General features: G+C 39.7%; 1 protein-coding gene across 2 annotated transcripts in view; it reads left to right on the plus strand.

Moving 5' to 3' along the window:
* Nucleotides 1-27,556, plus strand: part of GPC6 (glypican 6) — a 1,398,086-nt gene that overhangs the window by 1,149,654 nt on the left and 220,876 nt on the right. For both annotated transcript variants that reach the window (XM_073580450.1, XM_073580451.1), the window contains exon 5: nt 22,631-22,761. In XM_073580450.1, coding sequence (XP_073436551.1) covers nt 22,631-22,761 — 131 coding nt within the window. The remainder of the gene's footprint in view (nt 1-22,630; nt 22,762-27,556) is intronic.

A 27,556-nucleotide genomic window follows, 5' to 3' on the forward strand; every position in this document is an offset into this window, starting at 1 on the left:
TGAGTCTCATCAGAATCACCTTCACTTCCAGTAGGTAAAGTCTAGTGATGAGGGTCTGGATTCTACTCGGACCCAATTTCGTCCGGCTCCAGATCCAACATGAAAAAAATTTGGGCATCGGTGCAGATGCTTTCCTCCTATGGATTCTATGAATCTTTGGAGCAGACCTCTGATGCCCATGGAATAGAATGTGTGAACAGCTATGCAACATGGCTCATCTTCGGTTCCCTACAGTCAGATGGGATTTTGGAAATTTGTGATGCGGTTGAAAACAAGGGTAATTAGGGTGCCACCTCTGAGTATTGTACTGTGTGTTATGTTAAGGTGGAGGAAGAGGACTAAAGGATACTTGATGCAGCATTTGCCATCCACTGGACCACATGTTCTTTTTGACCCTCATCTACAAGGTGTACCGCTGTGTGGCTGCCAAAGAAAAAGAGTTGAGTAGCCCATCCAGCGACAGATGTCAGTGGTCTTTGGATAGGACGAGATGGTGTTGAGCTTCCCCTTCATCCACAACCTTGCTTTTTCTCACTCATGTTGTATATACCCTTCCCCTGTTCTATTCTACTGTTTCACAACCTTATGCCTACACCTGTAAGTCACCTCTAACTAAATGACCAATCAGTATTTATTTTCTTACAGTGTGCCTGAACAGCACTGTTATACCTAACGATTTTTAAGAGGAAATGTGGCCTTCTAATATCTCACTGAAACACAGTTTTATCACAAAATATTTCAATTAGCAAAAGGGGCCTCCTGAGACTGCAACACAGTTTTTGCACAATCTAGTTAGATGTTGGAAGATCGATTTCACACAGGACAGGATCCTAGCTAACTGACAAATTCACTTTCAGTTCCAGCAGGAGTGGGTTCTCTGCACTGTGACACTGGAAAAATGGCACCAGCAAAACAAGATGTCCGCTTTTTATATGCCAGGGACATGTGACTTTGGCAGCCAATCACAAAAGACCTTGTGTCATGATGTTGTGGATGGTTTTTGATTGTCATAATGTACACACATTAAGTTATTTTAACAACAGCTGTCATACCTATAACTTATCATCTATCCCAAAGGAACACGGGCGACTCCCCAATAGAACAACCTATAACTCATACATGAGTCAAATGCCCAGAATCTATAGTAATTCATTTAAATGTGCCAAAAATGAAGAACTGCACACATGTATAGTGCCAGAAAAGAAGTAATCATTTATTAGACACATACATTATTAAGAACATCACATCTAAAATGAGTATTGCTTATGGTGAGAGAACAGCGGATCACCAGGCTAATATAATGTGCAACAAGCACCGCAGAGCACAAGAAATATATATACAGTAAAGACCAAAAAATGATGGTAAAGAGGGGATAAATATACTGGTCCTTTCTGTGGCCAAGCAGAATACACCAGCGGTGTGGTGGCATATATAATGTCATGTAGTAATACTGAAAAGAGTCCTTTCCACCACTAGCCTAAGCAGAAGAGTCAGGGAAGCATGTTAGACAATAATATAGTAGATATATGAAGCTACATGAATTCAAATTATTCCCACATATTCCTGACCTAATTATCACTCAGATAAAGTGCTATACCAAGTGCAGATTTTGAACATAAAAAATCATACCCATGTGGGAGCCAGGTGTGCCGCACTGATGCCCGACACGTTTCGCCCGACAGGGCTTCCTCGGGGGGCAGTGTGGTGGATGCTATGGCCGGTGGTCTCTTTTATAAAGACTGCACTTCCAGGGAATAATGGCCCGCGCCATCTTGAAAAGCCGCGCATGCGCAGACGGCGTACAGATCCCTGACGCGTCACTTCCGGCCATCCCGGAACCCAGCGAGAGTTAGCGCGGCCACGGTTGTCATAGCTACGCCAACGCCCGCCGAGGCTGTATGGATGCCTTCAGCGACGCGGCAGGCGAGACGCCGCCGCGCATTCGTTGTATATAATACCTAAATAACTGGAGTTATGCTGTATCTATGGCGTAAACTGCATCTGATATACAGTTGTGGCCAAAAGTATTGACACCCCTGCAATTCTGTCAGATAATACTCAGTTTCTTCCTGAAAATGATTGCAATCACAAATTCGTTGGTATTATTATCTTCATTTAATTTGTCTTAAATGAAAAAACACAAAAAGAATTGTCCTAAAGCCAAATTGGATATAATTCCACACCAAACATAAAAAAGAGGGTGGACAAAAGTATTGGCACTGTTCGAAAAATCATGTGATGCTTCTCTAATTTGTGTAATTAACAGCACCTGAATTGCAGGGGTGTCAATACTTTTGGCCACAACTGTATAACAATCTATCAAACCCCACATGTACACATATATAATCAAATAACTCATAGCATAACATATTTATGGCATCAGAGAAAGATCTTCCGGGTCTGTCTTCTCTTAATCAATCAAGAGGGATATCCATTATTCCATTTAGTTCAGTGCAGTCAACAACGGCAAAGTTTCATCACCAATAATCTTGAGAGTATCCTCATAAAAGATAACTAAATAACAAACATAAAAAACAATTTATTTAAAAACATCATATGCACATAGCATACCAAATTAAAAACCAATGGGAACTAAGGTATATTGAGGAATGGTGTAAAGGATAGATGCTCATTCAATCCTTGAGGGGACATCGTGCCCAGGGTCTTTATAAAAGAGACCACCGGCCATAGCATCCACCATGCAGCCCCCCGAGGAAGCCCTGTTGGGCGAAACGCGTCGGGCATCAGTGCGGCACACCTGGCTCCCACATGGGTATGATTTTTTATGTTCAAAATCTGCACTTGGTATAGCACTTTATCTGAGTGATAAACAGGTCGGGAATATGTGGGAATAATTGGAATTAATGAAGCTTCATATATCTACTATATTGTCTAACATGCTTCCCTGACTCTTCTGCTTAGGCTAGTGGTGGAAAGGACTCTTTTCAGTATTACTAGATGACATTATATATGCCACCACACCGCTGGTGTATTCTGCTTGGCCACAGAAAGGAGTAGTATATTTATCCCCTCTTTACCATCATTTTTTATTCTTTACTGTATATATATTTCTTGTGCTCTGCGGTGCTTTTTGTACATTATATTAGCCTGGTGATCCGCTGTTCTCTCACCATAAGCAATTCTCACTTTAGATGTGATGTTCTTAATAATGTATGTGTCTAATAAATGATTACTTCTTTTCTTGCACTATATATGTGTGCAGTTCTTCATTTTTGGCACATTTAAATGAATTACTATAGATTCTGGGCATTTGACTCCTGTATGAGTTACATATTAAGTTATTAAAGAAAAAAAATTACACTCTGCAGATTCTCTGACCTAGACACACCCCCTCCCTTCATCAAACAAGTACATGTTTCCACGTTTCCCCATCTACCCCCCGCTCATCATAAAGCTCCACCATCCTATGATGACCAAACTTTGCCAACTTTGAGTATAAATACTTGTGAAGCCTAACATGAATCTGAATGTGCTATGTTCGTGCCAAATTTCCAATTGGCGACGTTTTCCAAACAAGTTTTCTCATCTCTATTGATGACCTTGCAAAATTTCAGTAAAAACCGCTCGTAGAATTGCTAGAGAGGCAAGTCAGAACTAAAGATGAGCGAATTTGTTCGGATTCGGTTCCGAATACGATCGGATTCAAATTTTGTTTTTGCAATGTTTATCGAACACAGCCGTACATCATTATAGTCAATGGGAGTAGAAATTGCAGAATATGTTTGGAACCGATCATAAGACAAACATTAGGCACGAATAGTGTTCGAATTTGGCTCGAATATGTCAAAATCAGATTCAGGGACAAAATTCAAAATTTAAACAAATTCGCTCATCTCTAATCAGAACCCCCGCTTGACTGCAAATGACCTTCTGACTGAAAGACTTAGCAGACTCTGGAGTTGTGGTACATTGTTCTGCTGTTCAGGGACACCTGCACAAATATGGCCTTCAAGGAAGAGTCATCAAAAGAAAATATCTCCTGCATACTCACCATAAAATTCAGCTTCAGAAGTATGCAAAAGAACATCTAAACAAGCCTAATACAGTTCAAACAGGTGCCATTATTACAGGTAATGAGTAAAAGATAGAGGAGCCTCTTGAAGAAGTTACAGGTCTGTGAGAGCCAGAAATTTTTTAAGTGACCAAATACTTATTTTCCACCATAATTTGAAAAATAAAACCTGAATTTGGTGATCCTCTGCCATTCTTCCTCGCAGATGCTTTCCAGTTCGGTCAGGTTGGATGGTGGACAGCCATTTTCAGGTCTTTCCAGGGATACTCAATTGGATTTAGGTCAGGGCTCTCACTAGGCCAGTCAAGAATGGTCTCAACGTTGTTCTGAAGCTATGCCTTTGTTATTTTAGCTGTGTGCTTAGGGTCATTGTCTTGTTGGAAGGTGAACCTTCGGCCAAGTCTGAGGTCCAGAGCACTCTGGAAGAGGTTTTCATCCAGGATATCTCTGTACTTAGCCGCATTTATGTTTTCTTCAATTGCAACCAGTCTACCTGTCTCTGCAGCTGAAAACTCCCCCATAGCATGATGCTGGCACCACCATGTTTCACTGTTGGGATTGTATTGGGCAGGTGATGAGCAGTGCTTGGTTTTCTCCACACATACCACTTAGAATTATCACAAAAAAGTTCTGCCTTCATCTCATCAGACCAGAAAATCTTATTTCTCATAGTCTGGGAGTCCTTCATGTGTTTTTTTTTTTTAAACTCTATGTGGGCTTTCATATGTCTTGCACTGAGGAGAGGCTTCCGTTGGGCCACTCTCCCATAAAGGCCCGACTGCTGGAGGGCTGCAATCATAGTTGACTTTGTGGAACTTTCTTCCATCTCCCTACTGCATCTGTGGAGCTCAGCCACAGTGATCTTGGGGTTCTTTTTTACCTCTCTCACCAAGACCACGATTGCTCAGTTTGACTTGAGTGCCAGGTCTAGAAAAACTTCTGGTGGTCCCAAACTTCTTCCATTTAAGGATTATGGAGGCCACTGTGTTCTTAGGAACCATGAGTACTGCAGAAATTCTTTTGTAACCTTGGCCAAATCTTTGCCTTGCCACAATTCTGTCTCTGAGCTCCTTGGCCAGTTTGTTTGACCTCATGATTCTCATTTGGTCTGACATGCAGTGTGAGCTGTGAGGTATTATATAGACAGGTGTGTGCCTTTACAAATCAAGTTCTATCAGTTTATTTAAACACATTGGACTCAAATGAAGGACTAGAACCATCTCAAGGAGGGTCACAAGGAAATGGACAGCATGTGATTTAAATATGAGTGTCTGAGCAAAGGATCTGAAAGTATGACCATGTGATATTTCAGTTTTTCTTTTTTAATACATTTGCAAAAATGTATATATTTCAGGTTTTTTTCAGTCAAGATAGGGTGCAGAGTGTACAATAATGAGAAAAAATGAACTTTTTTGAATTTACCAAATGGCTGCAATGAAACAGAGTGAAAAATTTAAAGAGGTCTGAATACTTTCCATACCCACTGTACATACAATAAAAATGTGAATTTCTCAGGAATATGATGTCAGATTGCAGATATCCAGTTGTCATTTTATTCAGCTTCATATGATCTACATGCCCATATAAATATCTTAGGAGGGTTGATTGTTCTGAATGAGTCACCGAGGAGGAAAAAAAAAACAAGCTAAGCCCCAGAAAACCAGAGAGGTTGGTAACTAAGTGGATTGCAGACCCCTGATCCTATCCACACAATTATCAGTAGCCATGGAGCGTACCTACGATGATCCTAGACACCTCGTCACAGCCAGAGAACTAAATAAGCCTAAAGCAAGAAAAGGGGAAATCTAAACTGCCCCAGAGCAGACCCCAAAGCAATTGACAGCCCACAAACATGTATTGACGGTGAGACAAGATAAAAACACAAACACAGACAGAAAAATAGGCTGAGCAAACGATGGGGCCCACACTAACTAGAAAGGACAGGAAAGGAAAGATGCTGTCTGCAAACACGCACAAAACCCTGCCAAAAAATGTCCAACACTTTCTGATAACAAAAACCCTTAAGTCGCTAGACTTCAATTCCCTATATCAGCACTCTGGTTTATTCTGAAGACAGTGCAAAAAGAGACCAATCTGATCAGGGACAAAAAGCAAACTGTCATAAACAGAGACATAAGAATGGAAATTCAGCACAGCCCCAGCAGGGGCTGGCTGACCACAAAAACTGAGTAAACCAGACCAAATCTCATGTGAAAAATAGCAGAGCACACTTAGCTTGAGAAGGCAGGAACAGAACTGGAAACCAGAATCTCAGGGCAGGAGAAAATCACTAGCACAAAATTAGGGAGTCAGCTGTCTTAAATCCAGTCAGAGACTCCTGATGTCCACTGACAGTCCTCCTCCTCAGGTGGCAGGTCTCTGCAATTTAGATCAGCTTCATTATCTGCTGTCACCACCAGAGGGAGCCCGGATGGAGAACTCACGACTCCTCTGTCAACACAGCCATCTCCACCACCCTCACCAGAAGCCAGAGGTAAACCAGAAAATGAGTTCACAACAGTTGATCCTACTGACACACGGACCAAGCACTGATTACACACTGATGGTAAAAGTGGACACACTGATGACACACTGATCCAAAACACTGAGACTGGCACAATTTTTTTCACGTGCATGCAAAAATGCAGACTTGTGAATGAGGTGAATGAGGCTTTATAAAGACAAGCACAGTCAAAAAATGCCTCTGATAATAAATAATTCATATGCTGTGATGTTCTTTTCTTATTCATTGTACTTTTTTATTAATAATTATTATGGATGAGAGAACATGCTCGGTGATACTCGGATATCACTCAAGTATCTGGGTGATTGGATATGCTCATACTTAGCGAGCATTGGGCGGTGCTCGATTTAATAGTCGAATCCCAGCCCCACATGGTTTGCACCTGTTACACAGCCACTAAGCATGTGGGGATTGCCTACCAGTCACTGCATTGCCGCAGCCATCTTGGTAGTATTACATCATCAGGAGTATGAAAGGACAGCAGTTGCCACACTTGGCTAACTGATGCCATTGCACAGCTCAGGGAAAATTCGTATTGGAGGGAGAGAGCAGTTATCTAGGCCTGTGTGTGCACATTTTATTTATCTGAGTCCTCTAGCATTGACACTGGTGCTGATTCTAAACCATCACACTAACATCTGCTCTAAGGACTAATTTTGTGCTTCGCTGTTTCTATCAGATGCACTGTGCATTTAGCCTAGGGACAGTTGCAGGAGCAGGGAGAGTGGCTTCATAGTTCACTGCTAAATACAGTATATACAGTTGGGTAAAAAAGTGTTTGCCCCTTCCTGAGTTCATATCCTTTTGCTAGTTTGTCACACTTAAATGTTTCAAATCAACCAACAAATTAATATATTAGACAAAGATAACACAAGTAAACACAAAATGCAGATTTTAAATGTGGGTCTTTATTGAGGGAAAAATAAATCCAAAGCCGCAGGGCCCTGTGTGAAAAAGCAATTGCCCCCTAAACCTAAAAACTGGTTGGGCAACCATTAGCTGCAACAACTGCAATCAAGCATTTAAAATAACTGGCAATGAGTCTTTTTTTGCCCACTAACCTTTGCAGAATTGTTGTAGTTCAGCCACAATGCAGGGTTTTCCAATCATGACACAGCATCTCGATCAGAATTGGATCTTTGAATAGATCACTCCAAAGTCTTAATTTTCATGACACAGCATCTCGATCAGAATTGGATCTTTGAATAGATCACTCCAAAGTCTTAATTTTGTTTTTATTAAGCCATTCAGAGGAGAACTTGCTGGTATATTTTGGGCAATTATTTTGCTGTGTAACCCAAGTGCACTTCAGCTTGAAGATAGCTGGACATTCGCCTTCAGGATTTTTTGGTAGACAGCATAATTCATGGTTCCCTTTAAGACAGCAAGTCTTCCATGTCCTGAAGCAGGAAAACAGCCCCAAACCATCACACTACCACCAACATATTTTACTGACGGCATAATGTTCCTTTTCTGAAATGCTGTGTTACTTCTACGCCAGACGTAATGGGACATACTTCTTCCAAAAAGTTCAACTTTAGTCTTGTCAGTCCACAGAGTATTGTCCCAAAAGTCTTGAGATGTGAGACTCGTGCGAGTTTCTCACAAGTGTGACCCCATCCTTAAGGTGGAGTCATGATCACTGACCTTAACTGAGGCAAGTGAGGACTACAATTTTTTGGAATGTTGTTGTGGGTTCTTTTAAGACCTCTTAGATGACTCATTGCAGTGCTCTTGGGGTAATTTTGGTCAGCCATCCATTCCCGGCAAAGGTTCACCAATGCTCGATATTTATACCTTTGCGGATAATGGCTATCACTGTGGTTCGATGGAGTCCCAAAGCTTGAGAAATGGCTTTATAGCCTTTTCTAGACAGATAGATCTCAATTACTTTTCTTCTCATTTGGTCCAGAATTTCTTTTGATTGCGACATAATGTCTAGCTTTTGAGGATTATTTGACATACTTCACTTTGCAAGGCAGATCCCATTTAAGTGTTTCCTTGATTGAGAACAGGTGTGGCAGTCATCAGGCCTGTGTGTGGGGAGGGAATTTGAACTCAGCTTTGCAAAGATGTGATAAACCACAGTTAAATTTTTGTTTTAAGGGGGGTGGGTCAATCATTTTTTCACACAAGGCCCTGTATGTTTGGATTTCTTTTTCTCCTAACAATAAAGACCTTAATTTGAAAACTGCATTTTGTACTTACTTGTGTTATCTTTGTCTAATATTTTAATCTGTTTGGTGATCTGAAACATTAAAATGTAACAAGCGTGTAAAAGAATAGGATATCAGGAAGGGGGCAAACACTTTTTCCCACAACTGTAGGTGTTTTTTTAGGGGGATGCAAAAATTGACTATATTGTCATCAATATAGTAATATGTGCTTTGTGCTACATTTTTGTGTTATATAACACTTCCAAAAAGCATAGAGAAGAATCTAGAAATTTAATTACTCACCCATATAGTATCACTTGCTCTGTGGTTCATTTCAGTGTTTTTAGTAACTTCTAAAAAGCTGTTAAACATTCAATATGTCAGTGCTCTGGTACTACAGTAAGCTCGGTCACTTATAGGCCAGGCACCTGGGAATCGAGCTCCAAGAAGCAAGTCGAGGCAGTCCCCCCAGCCTCTCGAGGAAGGAGAAGAAGAAGCAGACATCTGAAGAGGATTTCTGTATTACTCTAGTTACAATTTTTTCCTGGCTTTGCACTTATGAGTGCAAGAGTACAGCAACTACACTTTATAAATATTTGAATGAGGCCTGCTAGTTGTTGCCTTTCAGGGGTTAATGGATGACCGTCCTTATAATTTTTTCATGGCTTTGCACTGTGTGCAAAGCCTTTATGAGTGTAGGAGTACAACAACTACACGTTAAAAATATTTGAATGAGGCCTGTTAATTGCCTTTCAGGGTCTATGGATGACCTTCATTCTATTTTTTCCTTAGCTTTGCACTTTCTGCCAAGCCTTTACAAGTGTAGAAGTATATCAGCTACATTTTCAAAATTCTTACATTAAATTAATCATCCATACAGTTGAACATAGGTATTCTTAAATTATGGAGGTTTGTAAAATTATAAAAGAGTGTTGAAAATTATTTCTAGAATCAATTACTCATCCATAGAGTATTAAGTGCCCTTGGGTTAATTTTGGTGGTATATAACATTTCAAAAAATCACAGAAAAAGTGGATTCTGGATTCAAGTACTCATCCATATACTATTACATGGGTACATTTCGGTGGTATATAACCCTTCAAAAAGACGTTAAAAAATGTTTGGTATAAAATTATTCATCCATATACTATTATGTGCTCTTGGGTACATTTCGGTGATATCTAACTCTCCAAAAAATTGTTAAAAAATGTTTCATTATTATGTTGCTCATCCTTAAAGTATTATATCTTCTTGGGTACATTGCGGTGGTATATAACCCTCCAAAAAATTGAGTATTATATATTCTTGGGTATATTTTGATGGTATCTTAAACCGCCAAAAAATTGGTCAAAAATGTATCAGTATTATATTGCTCATCCATAGAGTATTATGTTTTCTTGGGTACATTTTGGTGGTATTTAACCCTACAAAAAATTGTACAAAAATGTTTTGGTATTATATTGCTCATTCATAGAGTATTGCATGTTCTTTGGTACATTTCGGTGGTATATAACCCACAAAACAAGTTGTCAAACTCATAAAAACCCTTCCAAAACTTTTTAGGGATTCAATGATTCATCCATACACTATAACATGGTTCTTGTTACATTTTGCTGGTATATTTAACTGTAAAAAAAATCCAAAACTTTTTATGGATTCAAGGATTCATCCACACTCTGTAATGTGGTTCTTGTTACATTTTGAAGGTATATTAAACTCACAAGAAAACTTCCACACAATTTTAAGGATTCAATGATTGATCCATACACCATACTGCGGTTCTTGTTACATTTTGCTGGTGTATTAAATTCTAAAAAATCTTCCAAAAATTTTTATGGATTTAATGATTTATGCATATAGTTTAATGTGCTTGGTGTAAAATTCCAGTAGGTTATAATTAAAAACATCCGCTTGTCCTGGTACAGTTCACAAAATATTTTTGGTAAAAATATTGACTATTGTTATATATAATGTAAAACAAAATTGGCCTTCTACAGGCAGGAGCACACTTTCTTTATATTTTAATGAGGCCATCCAGTTGTTGCCTTCAAAGGTGTATAAATGACCCTGCTTGTAATTTTTGGAAGGTGTTGCACTCTGCATAACTTTTAGGAGTGTAGGAGTACCACAACTATACTTTGCTCACAATATTTGAATGAGGAACTACAGTTGATGCCTTCAAGGTTGTATGGATGACTCTGGTTGTAATTTTTGGCAGGTTTTGTACTGTGCAGATCTTTTATGAGTGTAGGAGTATCACAACTATAGTTTGGAAGAAAAGTACTAGGAGACAAGAAGGAGCGCAATAGGGTCTTATCCGATGATACCGGTACAATGATAAATGTGAGACCACTCACCTGATGTTGTTGCAAATAGCAACAAGAGGTAAGCACTAGTGATGAACAAGTGTACACGTTGCTTGGGTTTCCCCGAATATGCTCGGGTGTCCTCCGAGTATTTTGTCATGCTTGGAGATTTAGTTTGTGTCGACGCAGCTGCATAATTTACAACTGCTAGGCAATATGCCATGGGTGAATGAAAAGTAAAAAGGAGGTGTCATCATCTGCGCTGCTGATAAGGATTCAATCTCCGAGCACGCCAAAATACTCAGAGTCTAGGAGTACCACTACATGACAATTTGAACAGAATGTGTATGAGGCCCTCCTTTATGCCTAATACAGGGTGTATCTAAGTCCTTCTTTTATCACATTTTTGGCAGTTTTTGCTTCCTTCATAAATTGCACAGCAATTTACAATTTTTACTAAAATTTCAATGTTGATTTTCTTAAATTATTATGTTGTTTTTAAATACTTTATACATTTTGCATTATATAAAAGTCCATATACAGAAAATAATGTTTCTGAACTTTTTTCATGTAAACTCCAATTTCTTGTTGATTTTAAATGTTGTATTGTCAGTCATTAAAGTGGAGTAAAAGTGTCACACCATTGTTCTAAGCAGCGATCTGGAATTTATAGATGGTTCCAGGGGTCTTTTTCCATCCATTTCAACATTTTCACTACCCCCAGACCTCCTTGTAGGGTCTGCCCGAAAAATGATCTGATTTCCCATTGACTCCCATTATACTCGTTACTCAAAACGAGCAGTCAAGCATTAATTTAAGTGCTCGCTCATCTCTAATAATTATTTATCAATCAGGTATTAAAAATAAATAAAATATCAGATACATTGTAGAGATTTTTGAATAAATTCACTTCTGTGTGTTACCAGTAATGGCTGTGTCTCTATTCTCACACTGTCCAATCAGTGTGAAAGTGAAAATGCACACCACTTTTACAAGAGAAACGGTATTACAATGGTATTTTTTATTCTAGACTGTATCTTAATATTAAACTTCTTGATGGTTTCTAATAACTTTGGAAATCACAGTACACTGTGCATCATTATAAATAGCATCATATATATATATAATTTATTTTAAAACTGCAAACTACAACCTTAAAAATATCCAGTGTTTGTACTATTCTAGCTCTATGTCATTACTTATATCCTTTCATCCCACATTGTATTTTTGTCAAGCAGAAAATGTCTGCACCTGGGAATATTCAGGCAGGCTCTGCAATCTTTGTCAAAATTGTTAATTGTCATCTCCTTAGTGAATATGCACACTAATCAGGAGCCTGTGTGAACATCTGGTGTGATAACAGTCATTAATGAATTGATTTAATGTAACATATTGTTTGATTATATTTCCTATTTTAACATTACAGCTGATTTGTATGATGGAGTGAATATGACATACATATGCCTTACATTACGCAGTATAATTTTTTGTAATGTTTGTTTTCTGCACTTTAATATTACAGTATTTAAGATTATTACATGCTCATGATCTCTGCAATTGGGTTTGCAAACAGACATTGTCAATTAAAGACACAACTAACTTCATAGGTATTCATTATTAATTAGGATACATCAGTTTCCTACTGCATATTCTCACAGTCAGGCCTGGACTAGCAATCAGCATCATCGGGCAGATTCCTGGTGGGCGGATATAAAATGGGCTGCTCGGCCTGTTCTATCATTAACTCTGTTTCTTTCAGTCTATAGTATTTCCATTAGAAAGCAATGCAACAACTGCAGGGAGCTGGTGAGTGAAGGATTTCAGCTGACAACACCCAATTATCAGCGTTAAGGTCAGGTGTGTGCTAGCATAGGAAGCAACTCAGAAGAGGATCCCTTAGGCTGCTTTCACACATCTGGTGGTTTTGTTCCGGCGGCGTGCGGTGGAAAGCCAGACCGCCGGATCAGGCCTGCAGCGGTGACACCGGATGCAGATGCGGCGCCTGATCCGGCTTGGAAAGCTTTTAAAGGAGCCACACCGGGGACGAGAGAGGTGGCGGTAGGCGGGGGGGAGAGAGATACGCGCGCGCCGGGCACTTGTGGGTTAAATTCCCACGCAGCAATGGCATAAAGTGAGACTAGGGACTTTTTTTTTTTAAGTGGCGGAGGAATACAGTGCGGAAGGATACTTACCTTCCGTCATTGGATTCCTGCAGCCCGTAGAGAACGGCAGCAACAGCTGATGCTGCAGTTCTCTACCCAAGATCGTCGTGCGACACACTCGTGGACTGCTTCGGATCGTGGGTGAGTATTTTTGTGGTTTGTTATGTTAATATTTATTCCGGAAAAGACAATGGCTTCGGGGAACAATGTGACAAGTATTGGTAAGTATGTTACTCTATGTTATATGTACTGTATGTCTATGTATGTATTGTATGAATGTATTGTATGTAGTATGTATGTAGTATATATGTGGTATGTATGTAGCATGTAGTATGTATGTAGTATGTATGTAGCATGCATGTAGCATGCAGTATGTATGTAGCATGCATGTAGTATATATGTAGTATGTACGTAGCATGTAGTATGTATGTGGTATGTATGTAGCATGTAGTATGTATGTAGCATGCATGTAGTATGTATGTAGTATGTATGTAGTATATATGTAGTATGTATGTAGCATGTAGTATGTATGTAGCATGCATGTAGTATATATGTAGTATGTATGTAGCATATATGTAGTATGTATGTAGCATGTAGTATATATGTAGTATGCATGTTGCATGCATGTAGTATATATGTAGTATGTATGTAGCATGTAGTATATATGTAGTATGCATGTTGCATGCATGTAGTATATATGTAGTATGCATGTTGCATGTAGTATATATGTAGTATGTATGTATCATGTAGTATGTTGTAGTATGTATGTGGTATGTATGTAGCATGTAGCATGCATGTAGTATGTATGTAGTATATATGTGGTAGGTATGTAGCATGTAGTATGTATGTAGCATGCAGTATGTATGTAGTATATATGTAGTATGTATGTAGCATGTAGTATATATGTAGTATGCATGTTGCATGCATGTAGTATATATGTAGTATGTATGTTGCATGTAGTATATATGTAGTATGTATGTTGCATGTAGTATATATGTAGTATGCATGTTGCATGCATGTAATATATATGTAGTATGTATGTTGCATGTAGTATATACACTCACTGGCCACTTTATTAGGTACACCATGCTAGTAAGGGGTTGGACCCCCTTTTGCCTTCAGAACTGCCTCAATTCTTCATGGCAGAGATTCAACAAGGTGCTGGAAGCATTCCTCAGAGATTTTGGACCATATTGACATGATGGCATCACACAGTTGGCGCAGATTTGTCGGCTGCACATCCCTGATGCGAATCTCCCGTTCCACCACATCCCAAAGATGCTCTATTGGATTGAGATCTGGTGACTGAGGAGGCCATTTGAGTACAGTAAACTCATTGTCATGTTCAAGAAACCAATCTGAGATGATTCGAGCTTTATGACATGGCGCATTATCCTGCTGAAAGTAGCCATCAGATGTTGGGTACATTGTGGTCATAAAGGGATGGACATGGTCAGCAACAATACTCAGGTAGGCTGTGGCGTTGCAACGATGCTCAATTGGTACCAAGGGGCCCAAAGAGTGCCCAGAAAAAATTCCCCACACCATGACACCACCACCACCAGCCTGAACCGTTGATACAAGGCAGGATGGATCCATGCTTTCATGTTGTTTACGCCAAATTCTGACCCTACCATCCGAATGTCGCAGCAGAAATCGAGACTCATCAGACCAGGCAACGTTTTTCCAATCTTCTACTGTCCAATTTCGATGAGCTTGTGCAAATTGTAGCCTCAGTTTCCTGTTCTTAGCTGAGAGGAGTGGTACCCAGTGTGGTCTTCTGCTGCTGTAGCCCATCTGCCTCAAAGTTCGACGCACTGTGCGTTCAGAGATGCTCTTCTGCCTACCTTGGTTGTAACGGGTGGCAATTTGAGTCACTGTTGCCTTTCTATCAGCTCGAACCAGTCTGCCCATTCTCCTCTGACCTCTGGCATCAACATGGCATTTCCGGCCACAGAACTGCCGCTCACTGGATTTTTTTTCTTTTTCGGACCATTCTCTGTAAACCCTAGAGATGGTTGTGCGTGAAAATCCCAGTAGATCAGCAGTTTCTGAAATTCTCAGACCAGCCCTTCTGGCACCAACAATCATGCCACGTTCAAAGGCACTCAAATCACCTTTCTTCCCCATACTGATGCTCAGTTTGAACTGCAGGAGATTGTCTTGACCATGTCTACATGCCTAAATGCACTGAGTTGCCGCCATGTGATTGGCTAATTAGAAATTAAGTCTTAACACACAGTTGGACAGGTGTACCTAATAAAGTGGCCAGTGAGTGTATGTAGTATGAATGTAGCATGTATGTAGTATGTAGTATGAATGTAGCATGTATGTAGTATGCATGTTGTATGTATGTAGCATGTATGTAGCATGTAATTTTTTTTTTTTTTTTTTTTGACATTCAACACATTAGCCGGATGATGGGACTACTACTGTCCCATCATTGGCTAATGTGTCAATCACTGTCATGGTAGCAGGCATCGCCCGATGGGACTTGTAGTCCCATCGGACGATGCCTGCACAGACCCCCGAAGCCTGCACAGCCCCCCGGCAGGCCGGCACAGCCCCCCGGAGCCTGCACAGCCCCCCGGCAGGCCGGCACAGCCCCCCGGAGCCTGCACAGCCCCCCGGCAGGCCGGCACAGCCCCCCGGCAGGCCGGCACAGACCACCGGAGCCTGCACAGACCCCCTGGCAGGCCGGCACAGCCCCCCGAAAGGCCCGTACAGACCCCAGAGAGGCTGTACAAGGGAAAAACAGGATTTTTCTTATTCCGATACCGGAAGTCCCATAGACTTGAATGGGACTTCCGGTATCGGAATCGGCGATACCGATACTTTTTTTTAAGATCGGCCGATCCATTCCGATCCGATACTTTGAAGTATCGGACGGTATCGCTCAACTCTAATCATGAGATATGCTAAGTGACATTTGAATAAGATGACAGTCATACCGGTCAGTGGAGAGTCGTTTTCACCTTCTGCCAGTCTGTAGCTTTGTTGTCCCCAATGTCTGCTTCTTGACTTTGTAATGGACTGCCGTCTTAGAAATTTTAAGGATGGAGGCAACATGACGCTCACGGTATCCCTCTGCTAGTAAAGCCAGAATTAAGCCTTTCTTTTCCTCACTCAAGACTTTCCTTTTCAACTCCTTTGGCATGGCTAAAATTTATTTTTTCATTCCAATTATTTTTGGGATATTACTAGCACTTGTTTTGTCATCCAGCTTGCCCTATTGCAAGAGGATTGTGAACACAACAGCAGGGTTTTTTATACTTTCCTCCATTAAATAAGATTTGGTTCAGGTGATCACCTAATCAGAAGCACATTAAGTAGAATGAGGTGTACTCTGGTTGGAATTCAACTGACAACGGAATAGAATGGCTGTCAGACATGTAGAGAAGCTGATTTTTATAAAACTGTCCAGTGGTCACTTAATTTTTGCCAGAGCTGTATATGTCCCCACTTAATTCTAAAGTGCAGTGGAATATATTGGCACTATATAAATAAAAATATATTATGTAATTCATGAGTGACATGTCTGTAGCATATGTTTCATGTGCGAGTGATGGGACATGTATCTAACGTGTGAATGACATATTTGTGACCTTTATTTAATGAGTTAGTGACATGTGCATAACATGTATCTACTTAGTGAGTCGAGTGTTTAACAGGTATCTAATGAGTGGCATATGTGCGACATATCTTATGCATGTGTGACTTGTATCTAATTTGTAAGTGACGTGTATGTCACATGTATCTAAAACATGAGTGACATTTAATCAAATCAAATCAAATCAAATTTATTATCGCCAAGTACATATTACATATATACAAGGAATTCTTTGTGGCAAAGAGGCAACATAATATATAACAACAGATACAACAAGTAACATCTAACAAGACAGATACAGTATATAGTCTACACATGACGATTTAATTGTTGAACAGAGAGTGGATAGAAGCTGTTCATATGGCGGTTGGTGCTGCATTTGGGGACTCTGAAGCGACGTCCTGAAGGGAGTAGTTGGAATGAGGAGTGTCCCGGGTGAGAGGGATCGGATGAAATTTTCAATGCGTGGGATCGAATACTCTTATCATAAAGATCCTGGATTTTAGGCAGGGGGGAACCTATAATTCTCTCTGCTGTTCTGAAAGTCCTTTGTAAGCGGAGTTTGTCATGCGCAGTGGCTCCCCCATACCAGACTATCAGAGAGGAACAAATCACAGATCTGATGACAGCATTAAAGAATAAGATCAGCAGATTCTTAGACAAACCATATCTTTTCAGCTGACGCAGGAAGAACATCCTCTGTTGTGCTTTTCTTATAACAGCATCCACGTTTTTCCCCCATTTAAGATCATGAGAGATGATAACACCAAGGAATTTGGTCTCTGTGACCCTAAGAACCACTTCGTCATGGATGTAGATTGGAAGTATCTCATGTTGATCTTTCCTAAAATCCACAACCATCTCAGCAGTTTTTTTAGTGTTGAGTACAAGATTATTGGCTTTACACCAGTCACATATTCTTTCCACCTCACTCCGATACAAGTCTTCAGCATTTCCCCTGATGAGACCAATCAGTGTCATATCATCGGCAAATTTCAAGATTTTTACTGAGTCTGCTGAAGAGATGCAATCATTCGTATAGAGAGAAAACAGTAACGGGGACAAAACACACCCCTGAGGTGCCCCGAAGTTTGTGACCAAGGTGTCCGAAGTGAATGGTCCAACTTTTACACTCTGTATCCTGGCTGTCAGGAAGTTATAAATCCACAAGCATAAGTTAAGAGGGACTCCAAGAGCTACCATTTTCTTATGAAGTAAATTCGGATCAATGGTATTGAACGCTGAGCTAAAGTCCATGAAAAGAATCCGGACATATGAGTGCAGTTCATCTGTATGATCCAAAATGTACTTCAGTGCCAGATTGACAGTGTCGTTTGCCGAACGATTCTCCTTATAGGCAAACTGAAGCGGGTCCCATAGCTTCTGCGTGAATTTTATCAGGTGGGACATCATAATTCTTTCGAAGACTTTCATAGCTACAGATGTGAGTGCTACTGGTCTATAGTCGTTCAACTCAGAGGATCCCACTTTCTTGGGGACAGGGATAATTGTGGAATTTTTCCAACACTGAGGTACAACGCACTCTTTCAGTGACACATTGTATATATTTGTCAGTATAGGGGCAAGCTGGGTAGCACATACTTTCAGACACATTGGAGATACACCATCAGGGCCAGGTGCCTTTTTGACCTTAAGTCCCTTTAGGATGCGTATCACCTCTGCCTCGGAGATCACTACTTGGGTGTTGCACAATGAATGATCTTTATATGAACATACTGAGGAGCTTAGAGATGAATAGCCACTGTGTGTAGAGCTTGCCTCAAATCTGCAGTAGAATTCATTTAACTCTGCTGCCAGACTTCTGCTGGGGTTCACTATAGTGGGGTGGCTTTTATAATTGGTGACCTCTCTTAATCCTCTCCATGCATATCTATTATATTTTGATGAGAACCTTTCCTCCAGAATCTTTGCATACTCGTGTTTGGCTAACTTGATCTCTTTAGATAGCAAGTACCTAAGTTTCTTGAATTCAGTAATATCGCCTGCTTTATGAGCCTCCTCTTTTCTCTTACGGATCAACCTGACTTTATTTGTAAACCACGGCTTGTTGTTTCCCCGAAAGTGGACAGATTTGGATGGAATAAACGTGTCTTCACAAAAACGGATATATGAGGACACTGCATCAACCCATTCATCCAGACCCGAGCATGTTTCCTGGAATACCTCCCAGTCCGTGCATTCAAAGCATGTAGTTGCAATTTTGCCTCCTCAGACCATGTCTTCTTTGTATAAACTGTAGGTTTGGATGTTTTCAACCTTTGCCTGTAGGCTGGAATTAAATGAATTAGACAATGATCTGAAAAGCCCACTGCTGCTCTCCTCACTGCCCTGTAGGCCCCTTTTATGACTGTATAGCAGTGATCAAGCGTATTGTTCTCTCTCGTGAAGCAGTTTATATGTTGAGTAAATTTGGGGAGATCCAGGTTGAGTTTTCCTTTGTTAAAGTCCCCCATTACGATCACAAATGCTTCTGGAGATCCTTTCTCCCATTCTGATATTTTGCATGCTAATTCACCAATAGCAGCTTTAACAGATGCTTGGGGGGGAATATATACTGCAACCAGAACCATAGATGAAAACTCTCTTGGAGAGTAAAATGGTCTACAATTGAGTGCAAGGTACTCTAGATCTGGAGAGCAACCTTTTCCCAGTATGTTAACATCACAGCACCAGCTAGTGTTGATGTAGAGACATACCCCACCCCCCCTTTGTTTACCTGAAGCTACACAATCACGGTCAGCTCTGTAGATAACAAAACCAGGTAGATCCAGACTACAATCAGGGATGGTCTCATTCAACCAGGTCTCAATAAAACAAAGAGCAGCTGAATTGGCCATATCAGATCTCATGTTACAAAGTAAGTTCAGTTCCTCCATTTTGTTAGATAAGGAACGGACATTAGCCAAGTGGAGTGAAGGAAGAGCTGTTCTGAACCCTCTCCTCCGAAGGCGTGCCAGGACTCCTCCTCTCCTACCTCTCTTGCAGTACACCTCCACAGGTTTCACAGAAGTAATGGATTTTATGTGCTCAATTGTTGAATTAGCAATCATGCTCCAAGAAGGGGAGTCCATGAGAAATTGCGGATGATTCCAGAATAATAAATCGTCCCTTGAAATCATGTATGTATGTAAATGTATGAAATCATTTATGTAACATTTATCAAACTTGTAAGTGACATGTGTGATGTGAAATGGATCTAACATGTGAGGGATGTGTGTTACATGTACCTGATACATGGGTACATGGGTGACTTGACTAATGTGAGTGCTGTGGTGATGGGTGAGGTGTAAAGCAGGTAAACAATCCTGTATTGGGCAATAGAGACTAAAATGTGAATGGAAATGATGGCATTACAATCGTTTGTTAAATGACTTACCTTTTGTTAGTTAAAGAAATTTGCTACCATCAACTAAAATGCAATGTGTATGGGGCCCTTACATTTTGAGGATAAACTCATATTCCCAGACATTATTCAAATATAGTGACTCAATTGAAGGGGTTGTACAATAGTTGACAACTTGAAGCAAGGAGGAGAGATTTAGCTCCATGGAAATAAAAATCTTCTTTATTGGTACATGCTAAAATTCCAAATAACAATCTTATTAGCTTAGAGAAATTCAAAATACTGACAAATTTCTGGTGCGTTAAGAACCTTTATCAATATTCAAAGGTGCTTGACGCGCAAGAAAAGCATCAGTGTTTTTTATTGCTCTCCTTGCTTCCAATTTTGAATGTTTTGGCAGTATAACTATCTGTGCTTCGGACAGGCCTAGATTCAGGCATTCTGGTACACTGGATTTTGTTTCTTCACTACTTGACAACCCCTACTTCATTGTTCAAAAGCCCCAGATAAAATATAAAAACACATACGCACCTTGAATATTGGCACTGTGTCTACCGGCGGTCATTACTTTGAGATGTTACCACCGCACCCAATCGGAAGACTCATCAACTGCAAAATCACTCTTCCTTCAGAGAAGAATAGTTGGAGTTGAGTATGTGTTTATTCTAGTGAACTTTAGCAGTTAAGAATTGGTAATGGACAACCTCTTAACCACCAAAAGTTTCTTATAAATGCTGTCAACATTCAGTGTTATGTAGTATTACGTCAACGGGTCTTCAGATTATTTTAGTCAGCTGGTGCTAAAGTAGGGTCCCATGACATAAAGTATAGTGTAAAACTCTGCACACAAGCTTGAGAGTAATTCAGCAAAGCTTTATTACAAACCAAATGGGTTTTTTTTTGATCCAAGAAGAATCTTTTGAAAACACCAATTGCCCTGGTGGATTTGGAGATTATAATTATGAAGTAATGACGTAGGGTCACAGGTATACTCACAATCTCAGTCGCTCCTCGTACACAGCCTGACTTCATTGTAGAACACAATAATACTTTTCTTTTTATATAACGGCATAAGGCTTATAAAAGTCAATAAGTGAATTCATATTTATGAAACCGTTTTCTGCAACAATATATTCTCCAGGTATTCTGGGGATCTTTTTTCCATTTCCATGTAACAGATATTGACTTGATGATTTATGAAAGCATTTTTTTTTTTCACACCATAATGTGCCCTTTGCTGCATAGCATCAATTTTGGCAATCTATTCCAGATGTTCATTTGAAATTATGAGCTCATTTTACATTAACTGGAAGGAAAATGATTTACTTCCATGTATCATGGAGAATGTGTGCTCATTTTATTTTACTGATGATCACATATAAACTGAAGGAGTATTTTGTGACACCATTTAATAGACTGATTTTCTGTTTATATTCATCAGTAGGATTTATATACAGTTTTGTGAAAAATTGTTTGCCCCTTCCTGATTTCCTATTCTTTTGCAGGTTTGTCACACTTAAATGTTTCAGATCACCAACCAAATGTAAATATTAGACAAAGATAACACAAGGAAGCACAAAATGAAGTTTTAAAATAAAGATCTTTATTATTAAGGGAAAAAAGAAATCCAAACCTACAGGGCGCTGTGTGAAAAGGTGATTGCCCCCTAAACCTAATTAACCCCAGCAGTTCCCCCTACTATACACTGTTCTCAGACTAAGGAGACACATACAGACTATGGACAGATGCACGCTGTCTCTGCACAGCTGTGAATTAGGAGCAGGCAGATATCACTGGGGTGGGCAGGCAGAGCACAGAAACATGCTCACTCAGGGTCAGGCTTTCATTACAAGCACATTAAGCCACACTCATGATATGTAGCGGCATAGAAGGAGCTGTTATCAGGGGACTTGCTCGTGTTAGTGGCTAGGAGCAGAATGCATCATGGGATGGGGAGCACTCTGCATCTGGGTCTCTGACACATTGAATATTTCTGAATACTGATATTCACTTTATAGTTTATTAAAGTTTTTTCGATATTAAGTTTCCCTCAAAAAGTTAGTAATACATTTTGTGTCCCATCATCAATAATAATAATAGTAGTATTAATAATGTACGAGAAGCGTAGAAAAAACTATCAAAAAAGACATTGCTGTACGCAAGACCCTTTTTGAACAGTCCCAACCTGAAAAAAGTATTTACTGATCTTAGGAAAAGTTTTGAAATGGCATTGAAAATTGACAACTATTTGCTTTACAAGTTAATCATAAGAGGAATTAATCTCCAAGAAAGCCGGCGTATGGTGATGTGTCAGGTGTGTTTGCAATATTGTGTACACATCTATTTATTGTCAAGGTGTAATTAATTCACACCTCGAAAATGAGCTCTGTGTGTAATGTGACCTTTTAGTTTTGGCGCTTAGATTTTGCTGCTGACCTTTCTTTAGCTTGTGATTTTTTTTTTTTGTTTTGACAGATGCTATGCTTCTAGTTGCTGACAGGTTGGAGGGACCATTCAATATTGAGTCAGTTATGGATCCTATCGATATGAAAATTTCTGAAGCCATCACGAACCTGCGAGAAAACAGTGTGCAAGTGTCAGGAAAGGTAATGAGCATCACTCATCATAATTAATGTGATAAATCAATGCCCATTATGACTTTCTGCAAGCAGTGTGACACATTATTATCCTAGAAAGTCGGTGGCTAAAAATTATTTATGTTCTTTAATCATTTTCTACATAGAGAAGGGAAACAATGCATACATACGCATCAAAATAAAATTTAGTAGTAACCATATAACCATATACAGCCCTACAAATTAAAGGGAATCTGCTACCAGGTTTTTGTTATGTAATTTGAGAGCATCATGATGTAATGTCAGAAACCTTGATTCCAGTGATGTGTTATTTACTGGGTTGTTTTTTGCTGTTTCAATACAATCAGTATTTTTTCAGAAGGAGCTATCACTGCAGGACAAGTTGCCTTGTGCCATGTAGTCCAGGCATGCCTCCACCAATGATTAGCAACTTCCTGTCACAAAATACACAGAAAGCTGCCAATCAGTTGTGTGGGCGGGGCTATACAAGGCTCAATATCTGAGCGCTGCTAAATCTGCAGCAGAGAAAGTGTGATTCTATCATAACTGCTGCACTCAGCACTATGTGATACATTGCTGGAATCAGGATCTCTGCCCATATCTGGTGCTGCTGTCAGATTATATAGCAAAAACTTGCTGACAGATTCACTTTAAATGATTAAATTATGGAAGCTGTATGCTGGAACAGCAATAACATGTATCTCGATACTTGAGGTAACATTGCAGTACAGAATAAGTAAAAAACTTAAACTGTGGGTCTTGAAGGAAAAAGATTTGGGATTGACAGCAGAAGAGAAAAGACAACATGTATAAAGAATATTGTATTTAACTTGGTATCTAGAAATCAGTTAATCATTTTAAGGGCTTGTGCAGATTATCTTATTTTCGATTTGAGTGCGATCCATCAAAACTTCGGATAGCACCCAGATCAATATTATGCTAAGGGGCTGTACACATGTAAAATGTGTTCCTCAGACAGTGTTGGCCTGAGAAAAAATTGCTGCATACCCGAGATTGATCCAATATTTGGACTGCACTAGGTAATTCACGTCAATGCGTTTTTGTGGAAAACATCGGACTGCACTCGAATGACATCTATATCTATATGCAGTCCAATTTCCATGGACTGACAGAATGGAGAAGATGGAGAATTTTTTTTCTCCATCTTCTCCTCATCCGAGAGAATGGGATCGCACTATGCTCACACCCTGCTAAAACTCTTTTCTGAAATGAGAAAACATCTGCGCATAGCCTAACATGAGCACTGCAACTTGAGACTCTATGGAAAACCTAAAAGCTACCTGCCTTTAAAATATCAGTTCAAAACCAGGGGAGGAGTCCTGAGGAGAGAATTTGCATATTCCCAGGGCATAAATGAAGAGTCTCCGCAAGCTCAAGAACACTGGATTTTGGCCATTGCAGCTGAAAGGAGGACAATTTAGGCACTTTTTTTACCGCTTTGATATCTCTTTAACAGTAAGAACATGGAAGAGGCCAAAAGTCATTTGGTGAGCTGAATTTCTTGCTACATGTTCACAGACTTACCAGTGGAAAAGCCAAACTTCACATGCCAGAAATGCAAGCTTGTGTCCCTGTTGGAGGAAAAGTTGCAAAATCTAAAAGAGAGGTTAGCTACATTGAAAATCATTAAGGAAGGTGAAGAGTTCTTAGACAGAGCAGAATTATCTCTTTATGTTACAGAAAGAGAAGAAATTCGAAGTGCACCTGAAGGAACAGAGGAATGAAAGCATGTTACCCAGAGAAGCAGGAGGATTGGGAGGCAGTCAGTGCCCATACTGCTAAGGAACCAGTACCAGGCTCTCACGCAGGAGAACGATGAAGAAATACATCAGGATAAGACTTTACCAACAAAGACAACCTTGTACGCCTTCAGAGTCCTCCTGGATGGAGAAAGAAAAATGTGAAGAAGAAATGGAGAGCTGTGGTCATGGACATTCCCTGTTGAGAGGGACAGAGGTCGCTATCTGCATACTGGACAAAACCTCAAGAGAAATGTGCTGTCTTCCAGGTGCAAAAATTAAAGAAGTGTCTGACACGATATCAGGACTCTTCAAACCCACAGCCGACCACCCATTCCTGCTAATACATGTGGGGACAAATGACACCGCAAGAAAGGACCTGGAAACTATGTGCAGTGAATTTGAAAACTTAGGTAAGAAAGTGAAAGAACTGGGAGCCCAGGTGGTCTTCTCTTCCATCCTCCCAGTGTATGGCCATTTAACAAGGAGGTAGAATAAGATTTTGCAGGTGAACAACTGGCTACATTGATGGTGCCATCAGCAAGGTTTTGGATTTCTGGATCACGGAGTGAATTACCTATACGATGGACTACTTGCTAGAGATGGGGTGCACCTTACGAAGACTGGAAAACATGAATTTGGAAGTCGCCTTGCTACACTCATCAGGAGAGCTTTAAACTAGAACAATGTGGGAAAGGAAGCAAAAGGCCAGAAAAAGCCATACACTTGACAAATGGTATTGAGAACTCTGCTATTAGAAGTGGGAGGAAAGAACAAAGACAAAAAAATCTAAATAATAAAAATATTGGAGGAAGAGGAACCAATAACAAACTAAAATGTTTCTATACTAATGCACATAGCATGGGCAACAAACAAGGAGAATTGGAACTACTAACGCAGGAAAAGAAATATGATGTCATTGGAATCACTGAAACTTGGTGGGACAATACACATGATTGGAATACAAGGCTAGAAGGATACAACTTATTTGCATGAAACAGACTTCATAAATGAGGAGGAGGTGTCGCATTGTATGTTAGAAATGCATATATATGGACAGAGATTGAAGCTTCAGAGACTGGGAGTTCTGTGGAAACTGTTTGGGTAAGAATACATGGACAGAACAATGGAAAGGACACCATTGTGGGCATTTACTACAGACCGCCTGTGCAAGCTGAAGATATGGATGAACTCTTTATGCATCAAATGGCCAAGTTCTCCAAAAAGTATGACATAGTGGTCATGGGAGATTTCAACTATTCAGACATTTGTTGGGAATCTCTCTCAGGCAAAACTAATAGGTCAAACAAATTCTCATTCTCTTTTGCTGACAACTTTATCTTCCAAAAGGTAGGGGAGAAAACAAGCGGATCTGCTACCTTGGATCTAATCCTTATAAACAGAGAGGAAATGGTTGAGGGGGTAAGAGTGGCTGGAACCCTAGGAGGTAGCGACCCTGTTATTTTATAATTTTGGATAAATAGAGGAGGAAGACCTGTGAAGACTCAAACTTCAAGGTTTGATTTCAGAAAGGCAGGTTTTAAGGGACTCAGAAAGAGAATCGGAGGGATTCAATGGCTTGAAATCCTTAAGGACAAATATGTACAGGAAGGATGGGAAATCTTGAAAAATGAAATTCTCAAAGCACAATTGTTAACAATTCCAAAAAGTGGGAAGAATAGGAAGCATTTAAGGAAACCAGGATGGATGAACACAAAACTTAAACACATGCTAAAATAGAAGAAAGAAATGTTTACCAAATGGAAAGAGGGAGGCATATCTAAAGAAGAATATAATGCTGTCTGCAGAAATCTGCATGGCACAAATCAGATTATCTAAAGCTGACAATTAATTAAGGCTTGCAAGAGACATCAAAAACAATAAAAAAGTATTTTGGGGATATGTCAAAAGTAAAAGAAAATTCAAAGATGCTATAGAATTTTTACAGGATGAAAATGATGAAATTGTAAGAAAGGATGTTGAGAAGGCCAAACTTTTACATTCCTATTTTGCATCTGTTTTCTCTTAGAAAGTAAATGTAACATCAACTGATCTTCACTGTCCTATTAAAGGAATAGAAGAATCCAGGATATCTATAAACAGAAAGATAGCGAGGAAACACTTAGCTAACATAAATTAATTCAAGTCTCCAGGTCCAGATAAATTACATCCCAGAGTACTGAAGGAGATAGCTGAAGAAATTTTTGAACCATTCTCCATAATCTTTGAAAATTCTTGGAGAACAGGAGAAGTCCGAGAAGATTGGAGAAAAGCAAATGTTGCTCCTATCTTCAAAAAGGGGAAGAAGGTGGACCCAGGGAACTATAGGCCGGTGACAGATCTTTGAACAAATTATTAAACAACATGTATGTAAGTACTTGGATAAGAATGAAGTGATTAACCAGAGTCAGCATGGGTTTGTAACTAATAAGTCATGTCAGACTAACTTAATTTCCTTCTATGACAGAATCATTGACTGGGTGGATCAGGGAAATGCTGTAGGCATAGTATATCTTGACTTCAGCAAAGCATGTGACAAAGAATCTCACATCATTCTTATTGAAAAAATGACTAAGTATGGAATGGACAAGGCAACTGTTAGGTGGATTCATAACTGGCTTAGTGATCGGACCCAAAGAGAGGTCTTAAATGGCTGCACATCCAGTTGGAAGAATGTCTCAAGTGGGGTACCACAGGGTTCTGTCCTGGACCCTGTATTGTTGAACATCTTTATCAATGATTTAGAGGAAGGAATTGAGAGTAAACTGATTAAATTTGTGGATGACACAAAGCTAGGAGGGATAGCTAATACTAGAGAAGAGAGAGGATTCAAAAGATATAAATAAACTGGAGCAGTGGGCAGCAACTAACAGAATGGTTTTTAACAGGGAAAAATGCAAAGTACTACATCTGGGCAATAAAAATGAAAAAAGCATATACAGAATGGGAGGAATAAGGCTAAGCAACAGCACATGTGAAAAAGACTTGGGTATACTAATAGATCACAGACTGAATATGAGTCAATAGTGTGATGAAGCAGCAAA

The sequence above is a fragment of the Dendrobates tinctorius genome, unplaced genomic scaffold, assembly GCF_039654945.1.
Source record: "Dendrobates tinctorius isolate UK_male_01 unplaced genomic scaffold, ASM3965494v1 ptg000064l, whole genome shotgun sequence".
NCBI classification, from domain to species: Eukaryota; Metazoa; Chordata; class Amphibia; order Anura; family Dendrobatidae; genus Dendrobates; species Dendrobates tinctorius.